The sequence below is a fragment of the Equus caballus genome, chromosome 15 (assembly GCF_041296265.1).
Source record: "Equus caballus isolate H_3958 breed thoroughbred chromosome 15, TB-T2T, whole genome shotgun sequence".
In the NCBI taxonomy this organism is placed as follows: Eukaryota; Metazoa; Chordata; class Mammalia; order Perissodactyla; family Equidae; genus Equus; species Equus caballus.
Genome location: NC_091698.1, coordinates 48,745,939 through 48,755,384, shown reverse-complemented (window position 1 = coordinate 48,755,384; position 9,446 = coordinate 48,745,939). Strand labels below are relative to the sequence as shown.

The following is a 9,446-nucleotide window of genomic DNA, read 5'->3' as shown; positions in this document are numbered from 1 at the left end:
GAATGAACCCAGGTAAAAAGCCAGCCCAAGATTTCTGCGGTGGTCCATCACTTACATCATAGCCTCTCAGCACAGCAAGGTGGAAAGCCAGCAACTGTAAGGGGATCACGCTGAGAATTCCCTGCAAGCAGTCCACCGAGTGGGGCACCTTGATTGTTCTTTTTGTGTTCTTAATGGTCTCGGTATCTTCCTTATCACAGATCACCACTGGGCGTCCCTGGGAAAGAAAATCACACACACAATCTCTGGTGAGCAAAGGCAGGGCTGTAGACTGTGAGTGTGCAAATTTTGCACTGCACTATTCGCATGAAGCCTCAAGGACACAGACTTATGTAAACTCACAACCCCACGCCTAAGTCACACTGACCTCACTTACAGTGAAGGAAACGGAAGCTTTGTGGGATTCAGTAATTTGTTTAAACTCACACAACTAAAAAATACCAGGCTTAGTACTTGAATCCAGATCTGCCTGCCTTCAGAGCCCAAGTTCGTAACCACTATGTTGTGAGTAGGGATTAATAACAGCTTTTGGGATTTATATATAAAGCCAAATGATCTGAAGAAAACTCAGTTAAGCAGAGCACCCATAATATTAATGTAAAAACTAGTTGCTCCTAAAATATTCATTTCAGAATATTAAATTCAAAGGGAGCAGCATACACTAACTGAAGAGGACAGGATTTGGAGACTAAGACCTTGGTTTTGGTCTTGGTTCTGCCTATTATGAGAGCTATGAGCTGGGTCCTGTCAACACCCTTGAGTATCTCAGATTCCTCATGTGTAAACCTAAGCATGTTCTGTAAGCCACCTGGTCACTGGTCTATCACTTTAAATGTCAAAAAATTCAAATAAGCTTTAGTGACCCTACTCTTAGACCCCCAACGTGTCCTCCAGCAGCTCAACTTACCTGTCTAGCAACCACCTGCTGAAGAGCATTCTGACACTTGGCATAAGTGTGATCTCTCATGATGATCATGATGACAGGCATTAACTTATCCACCAAAGCCAGAGGGCCGTGTTTCAACTCACCAGCAAGGATGCCTTCAGAGTGCATGTAAGTGATTTCTTTGATTTTCTAATAGGAAAGAACTAGATTAGTCTTGTCTGTTTTTAAAAAACTCATTCTTAAGTAGCTATCACATAAAACATCTGATGTCTAAAATAACCATCGATTTATCCAAAAGTATCAGAGGACTGCTGATCTGTAACTATAGCTAACAGGATAATAAATCATTATTTCTATAATATGAGCAAGTAACCGCAAGTTTGAAAACTCAACATAGAAATTTTAAAGATTCTGGATTGTCATGAGCGCCCTCCTGCTTCTTTGTACCTGTCCTTCTACTTGCTTTATTTTTGCCCTCCATTAAATCTCACGCCTAGAGAACTTAATCTTTATTTTATTCATATTTGGACAACAATTAACCCAAGTTATTATGCTAAAATATACTCTTCTTGATTTCACTTTTGAATTAAGTATTTTGTTGCAGTTTCTCAAGGTAAACAAATGGGAATGCATAAAAACAAAGGCACTTTTCAAAGTTCGCCCTATTTCATTCACTCAATCTAAAAGTATGACTGTGTGCCAGGTCTATAAGTCAACAGAATGAAATTTTAAGTGAGTAGACTTACTAGGGCCCCTTCAAGACAAGTAGCATAATGATAGCCACGTCCCATTATCAAGACCGACTTCTGATGATACAGTTCTGTTGCCAATTTCTGAATTTCATCATCCATGCTCAGTACTTCCTTAATCAAATCTGTTAAGAAGTAATGTTAGCAAAATCTCTGAAAAAAGGACAATAAACTGAACTGATATAATAATAATAATATATTGGTAGCAACCAACAAAAGACCAGGGTGTCTATTCTTCTGTGATATCAGTGAGTGATTTTTAAATACACAGATGCAAAAGTAGGAAGATTTTACTGAGTAAATAGCTACAACCACAACTTTAAGGATAAGACAGTTTCACCCATTACCCAGTCCCTTAGACAACAAAAGAAGAGTAACATCAGTAGCTTTGTACCAGGCAGCCGCTTCAATCCAAGCATGATCTCTTTGCGTCTCTCTTGCATGGAGATCCTGTCATCACACATCATAAGGGCAAACATCACAAGGGATACAAACTGGCTGGTGTAAGCCTGAAACAACGCAAAAAAGCAGAAGAATTTGTTACGGTTGCATTTTAAGTACTTGGAATTTTTAATTTCAAGAAAAGATGAAAATAAAAAATTCCCATTGGTTTTATACATATATATTGTCCATTTTTAAAAAACAGCATTGGTAACAGCAAACTGAACCAGTACTTGGGAAATCTATCACTGTTCTCCTTTTCTGAATTTGAACAAACGACTTAACCTTTACTTCCAGATACAAAATAAAAGTTCCTTGTAAGACTCTGGATGCTTACGAAACCCCTAATACCAGAGAGAAAGGAAGGAAAAGAAACATGCCAAAGGAAGGTGAGAAGAGAGTGAACGCGCATGTGCATAACCAAATTAAGTCTTTGATGTAAGTCAAAAGCAAGGGTGTGAAAGACTCTCCTCGAGGTACTTGCACTGGTTTTGTTGGATTTTTTTAAAAATTATTCTTTGATTTTTCACCTTTGCCTACTGCCTGTTCTTCACTTCTACTTCTTTTTTTAAGTTTGGCTAAAAATTTTTTAAAAGTTCAACTGCATGGGGCCAGCCCGGTGTCCTAGTGGTTAAGTTCAGCACGTTCCACTTTGGCAGCTCTGGCTTGGTTCCTGTGTGTGGACCTATACCACTTGGTGGTGGCCATGCTGTGGTGGCAACCCACATACAAAATAAAGGAAGAACGGTGCAGGTGTTACCTCAGGGCGAACCTTCCTCAAGTGAAAAAAAAAAAACAAGGAAGATTGGCCACAGATGTTAGCTCAGGGTGAATCTTCCACAGCAAAAAAAAAAAAAAAAAAAAAGTCAACTGCAGAAAAGTAAATAGAAATAAGAATAATTAATCTTACTAACAGGAATAATTACATTAGCAACATGCTATTAATAACATTTATGAATATTGCCTTCTGGTCTTTACTATGTTTTTCTTTTTTCTTTCTTTATATTCTTAACAAAACTTATTATTAGTAGGTACAGTTTTATAACTTGCTTTTACTCTTAATTTACATTACAAGCACTTTCCCAAGACAGAATGCTTTCTCTCGTGTTTACTAGTGTGTAATAACCTCGAGCCGTTTTTTCCATCTCTTTAGGCCTCAGGTGGCTGTCTGTTAAAAGGACACAATACTTACAAGATTATCATGAGAACTAAATGAGACAAATGTAAAGCATTCAGCATAATACCTGACATACAGGCTCAAGACAACCTGTACTGGTGAAGGCTTGAACTATAAGACATTTATTTCCCTAGCCTACACAATTGTGAATGTTTTAAAACTTGGAGTCACACTGCCAAGACTACCTTCATTCTCCTTAGCTGTAGGTGAATGTGAGATATGCCTGTTTTGCCACATTCTTTGAAATACTGAGAATTATCCTTTTAACAAGTTTTTACCATTTTACCACTGGATAATGGACTCTCACTAGGATTTTACTACACATATCTTGAGTCTGAAAAATTAAGATTTTTTTTCATGTTTGTTCACCATTTATGTTTCTCTTTTGAGAATTAACTTCACTGTTCTTCACTTGTTTTTTGACCTGTTTTTTTTTTCCCGGTTGGTCTTAAGAGGATCTTTACTGTTCTGTTTCCAATACTTTATTGCAGTTTGGGTTAACCTTTTACGACAGTGTTTATTGACTGTTTTTTAACTTTTAATGTAGTACTTTTAAGCCTAGATAGTTGTTCCATCCTAACAGTTAAGTATTATTAAATTTTCCTAATTCTATTCTTTTCATTCACCCTGTCTGATTTTTCCCTTTACATTTTCCTTCGTCTATCTGAAATTAATTTCAGTTTAAGGTGTTAACGTCTGTTTTTATACACAGCCAATTTTCCCCCCATTTCACCCCATCCTTTCTCTTGATTTGTGATATCCCCTAAAGTCCAAGTTCTTTGATGTACTAGAGTTACATTGCAGGACTATTGATTCTGTCCTAAAGATCTGTCATTTTTTCACAAAACAATCTTCCCATCCAGAAATATGGTTATCTCCATCGATTTGTGCTAGCAATTTAAAAGTCTATAAAGTTATCCAGTTTTCAACTATTCAACAATATTTATGGAACATCTTACACATTTCCTGGTAAAGTTATTTTTTTAAGTTTTGTTTTGGCGTTTTTTTGAGGAAGATTAGCCCTGAGCTAACATCTGCTGCCAATCCTCCTCTTTTTGCTGAGGAAGACTGGCCCTGAGCTAACATCCATGCCCATCCTCCTCTACTTTATATGTGAGCCACCTACCACGGCATGGCTTGCCAAGCAGTGCCATGTCCGCACCTGGGATTCCAACCGGTGAATCCCAGGCCACCGAAGCGGAACGTGCTCACTTAACTGCTGCGCCACAAAGCCCACCTCATAAGTATCTTTTATAGTTATTGAAAATAGAATCCTCCATCCAAACACACACTCCCATATATACTCTAAGTAGCCACCATCAGCTTACTGAGAAAATTTTTTCATATGTGTTTTATATAAAGCACATTATATGAATTCTTATTCATTCTAAGTCTTTTACTTGATATTCTTAAGCTCTACAGGTAGTCAATCTAATCTACTAAACTATTCCCAATCGGAACTGATCAGATAGTGAATACTCCAGTTCCTCCAGCCCATAACTAAACATGTTATTCTACAGAGTAATGTTTCTTTGCTTGGACTTAAAACATCCCAACACTGGCTTTTAAGTACAAATATTAAACAGAGTAACTTTAATGCATGCATTTTTCCATTGCATTCCTATTATAGCTTAATTTCCAATTTCATGTTTTTCATTTCATCAATACAGACCAGGAAACCAATTATGAGAAAAAAAAGCTACAGCTCACATTTAGAATTTACTGAGGTTTGAAAGAATTTACCAGGAAAATGTTGACTCTGAACTTTTAAACTTGGTTTTACTTTTTTATTCAGCCAAAAATAAAGTTATATTGATTTATTTTTAAAAACCAACAAGTGTCTCTGCTGTGGTGAAATTCTAAACACTTGCAATAACATACAAAAATTGCTAAGCCTGCACAATTATACCCATCAATTCCTACAGAAATATCAAATTGTCTATGGTCTTATATTTTGAGGAAGTTAGCAATATCTCCCTAGTTTTTCAGGCAAAGTTTGGAATTCATAACTAAGATTATAGAATTCTTGTGCCAGCTCCATCACAGGGCCCAGGGATCAAGGAAGAACTTCTCTGATCACCCATTAAAATACAAACTCATATTTGCCATTCAGAAATCGTCTATGACTAAATATCCCAAAACTTTTCAATAACTCCAAGCTCAGAATGTCTAAGGCAGTTGAAGAAAACAAAATTACTTTAGAATCCATGAAAAATTAAAATAAGACTAAATCACCACACTTTCTAAATTTTTTAAGGGAACCATTTTTTTTTAAAGAAATTAAAGTACGTACTATAAAAAGATGCTTATTTTCTTATGCAAGATATAACCATTGGGGGAAACTGGGTGAAGACTGCATGGACTTCTCTGTACTGTCTTTGGAATGTCCTATAAATCTACAGTTATTTCAAAATAAAATGCCAAAAATGGAGTGGGGAGCTTGTAAAAAAAAAGAATTACTGATACAAATAACAACATGAATAAATCTCAAAAACCTCATGTTAGATGGAAGAAACCAGACACAAAAGACATGTATTATACAATTCCATTTTTAAGAAATTTCTAGAAAATGACATAATATAGAAAGAGAAAGCAATAGTAGTTGCCTGAGGCTGAGGCTGAGGGGTAGGAGTGGGGATTGACTGTAAAAACAGCGCAAAGCGGGGCTGGCCCGGTGGCATAGCAGGTAAGTTTGCGTGCTCCACTTCAGTGGCCTGGGGTTTGCCAGTTCGGATCCCAGGTGCAGACCTGTGCATGTCTTATCAAACCATGCTGTGGCAGGTGTCCCACAGATAAAGTAGAAGAAGATGCACATGGATGTTAGCTCAGGGCCAACCCTCCTTGGCAGGAAGAGGAAAATTGGCAGTGGATGTTAGCTCAGGGCTCATCTTCCTCAAAAAACAAAAAAGGGCACAAAGGAACTTTTTCAGGTGATTAAGTCTTATAAAACTGGATCGTGGTGATAGTTACACAGTCAGATTTAGTAAAACTACACATTTAGAACTGGTGAATGTTACGGTATGAAAATTATACCTCAATAAAGCTGTAGGAAAAAGTTAATGGTAGACCTCAGATGATGGGTGTATGATTGTTAATGTAAAATTCTTTCAACTCTGCAGTATGTTTGAAAATTAGCATAACAAAATATTGAGGAAAATTAAAGTTTTCATGAACAAGAGAATTAGAAATCAGAAAAACGGTATTTCCCCTGGCAGTTCATGGTTCAAGAAAGATTAATGAAAAGGAAGTCAACAGCATCCCTTCACTGGTATGAGCCCGTATCCCACATACGCCACATTGAAGCCCCTGTTTCACAATGTGTTGTGAATAAAGGCGCCCTGGGACTCCAAGCTCCAATCAAAGCTGTCTGTCTGGACGCTGTTCCAAAATCCACAAGCTGCTGCTGAGGGCGGCTGGTTACTTATTCAGGCACAGAATGAAAACCCAAGCACAAACGTCTTACATGTTTTAATTACCACGCGGAGAAAATTCAGGTTTCAGCTTTCTGTAAATTATAGTGTTAGCAATATCAAAGTAACCAAGAAACAAAAACCTCACTCAGAGTTTTTACATAAGAATCATAAATTTTCCACAAAAAAAAATTCTCCATGAAGTTCTTTAAAAGGAAAACAATTCAAACATGGTTATATACGTTAACATCATCTCCCACACGCCAGTAATTAAACTCAAATCCACCAATACCTAAGCATCTTCTTATACATCAGCAAGAAATATTAGACTTAAGCAGAAAAATGGACAAACAAAATTTTGAAGCTGTAAAGAGTAATACATTCATGGAGAGAGAGTATCTTTTACATCTACACAACTTTCTAAGATTCCCATTTTGTTTTTTTAAAGATTGGCTCCTGAGTTAACAACTGTTGCCAATCTTTTTTTTTCTCCCCAAAGCCCCCCAGTACATAGTTGTATATCCTAGTTGTGAGTGCCTCTGGTTGTGGCATGTGGGACGCCGCCTCCATATGGCCTGATGAGCGGTGCCATGTCTGCACCTGGCATCCAAACCGGTGAAACCTTGGGCCAGTGAAGCGGAGCATGCGAACTTAACTACTTAGACACAGGGCCGGCCCCAAAGATTCCTATTTTTGTTACTAGTACTAAACTCATACATATCCTGATTTCAAAGAGCAAGTTACAGGCAAGTGTCAGATAACGACATTTCGGTCAAGAACAGACTGGTTTTATGATGGCAGTCCCAAAAGATTAGCACCATATAGCATAGGTGTGCAGTAGGCTATACCATCCAGGTTTGGGTAAGTACACTCTATGAAGTTCACACATTGACAAAATCGCCTAAGGACCCATTTCTCAGAACATATCCCTGTCGTTAACCAACACATGACTATAGTCTCACTAGGCCTTAAAAAAAAAAAAAGGTGCTTTTAAATCTCTACAGATGTAGCATCTGAAGAGAAACAGATATTGTCACATAATACGCATTTTTATTTTTTTAAATCATCAAATTTTATACCAAAGGTGTAATCCCCCTTACAAACTTTCAAAGGTAGTATGTATATTTTGGCATATTTATTAGAAACTATGAATATGTAAATAAAAGTGTGAAAAATTATTAGAATTAAATTGGATGTTTCTAATTTGTTATTTTTTTAATTCCCTTCTATACTTAATCAAAGAGGGGATGTTATACTTACCATGTATCCCACTGCACCGGGCAGGAGGAATATAAGTGGTGAAGGGGGCTAGCCAGCAGAGACCTTCCCAGAATGGACTTCTGTTATATTCATTTGTCCCTTTTAAACTCTTAAGAGGGGGGTGAGGATGGGGAGGACAAGTGTTTTACCTATTATTGACCCTTAAGTCTTATAATAATTCTCATGATTAGTAAACTATATGAATTCTGTAAGTGCTAACAAAGGAAACATAAGATAGGAATTAGTCTGTTTCACCAACACTATGATTAAATAATCACACGAGAACTAAGTCAAGAATTTACCTTTGTGCTGGCCACACCAATCTCAGGCCCAGCATTAATGTGAACGCCACAATCCGTCTCCCTTGATATGGAACTGCCGACCGTGTTTGTGATCCCCACTGTTAAGGCTCCCCTCTCCTTACAGTACCGAAGACCCATCAGGGTGTCTGCTGTCTCACCTATGCAAAAACGAAGCAAAAGGAACAGAGCGGTCAACATATGCTGTTTCTTAGATGCAAAAACAAACACTGACTTTCAACAACATCATTTGCTTTAAATAAAATTTAAAATGTATTTAAAATAATAAATTTGTAAAATTTTTAATAATGGGATCCTACTTTTTAGGATCTCTACTTCATCTTTTAAAATTCAGCTCTTTGAGTGTAAAATGTGTTAATTTTACTAATTTGTAGAGAATTACATAATATCAAAATAAATCTGTCTTTATCAAGTCATCTGCAATACCACTTTATCTTTAAATATCAGGTTTTGCCAAGACACGCTATAATTATTAAAAAGAATACTTTCCTTTCCTTCAAGTCTTTAAAATTAGCATACCTGACTGACTAATGAAAAAGCAAACATCGTCTCGAAAAACCGGCGTGTTTCTATCCAGGAAATCACTGGCTAGCTCCACCATAACAGGCAACTCAGTCAGCTCTTCAAGAACTTGACGTGTCTGCAGACAAAAGATGACTTGGTCATACAACTTTACTTCAAATGCTCTTTCTCACTAGACTTCTTTGGACTCAATGTATAGTTTTCACTTTTTCAGATTATAAAAATAATACATGCGCATTGTTGGAAAATACAAACAATACAGATTAAAGCATAAAAAATAAAATAATCAAAATCCTACCACCTAGGAGATAAGCACTGTTGACATTTTAGTCCAAGTCTCTTTACACACCTATCAATGCATGTATTCTTACAAGCAAATACACATACATATAAAATGTTTTGAGAAGTGGAAAAAGCACTGCTCTGAGTTAGCTTGCATGTGTTATCTCCAACTTCCCAATTATTAATCCTGTATGACAATTCATATAATACCAAGTCAGTCAGAGATTTCAAATGAGATAAAAACAGATGTATAAACACCCAGTGAAAATTTCAACACTTCAAAAATGCTTTGTATTCATAAATAATACTGTTTCCAAAAAAAAAAAAAAAGTCAACATGCTTTAGAAATCTTGTTTAAGAAAGCTCACTATTTTCAAACTTTGCAGTATGGACGGTAGT

The 9,446-nt window shown here is 36.7% G+C and overlaps 1 protein-coding gene across 2 annotated transcripts in view; it reads right to left on the bottom strand.

Annotated features, from left to right (window-relative positions):
• Positions 1-9,446, bottom strand: part of GFPT1 (glutamine--fructose-6-phosphate transaminase 1) — a 56,455-nt gene that overhangs the window by 6,819 nt on the left and 40,190 nt on the right. For both annotated transcript variants that reach the window (XM_023618966.2, XM_023618967.2), the window contains 6 exons: positions 8,763-8,883; positions 8,226-8,383; positions 2,030-2,144; positions 1,633-1,760; positions 908-1,075; positions 56-217 (listed from right to left, as the gene is read on the bottom strand). In XM_023618966.2, the coding sequence (XP_023474734.1) occupies positions 56-217; positions 908-1,075; positions 1,633-1,760; positions 2,030-2,144; positions 8,226-8,383; positions 8,763-8,883 (852 nt within the window). The remainder of the gene's footprint in view (positions 1-55; positions 218-907; positions 1,076-1,632; positions 1,761-2,029; positions 2,145-8,225; positions 8,384-8,762; positions 8,884-9,446) is intronic.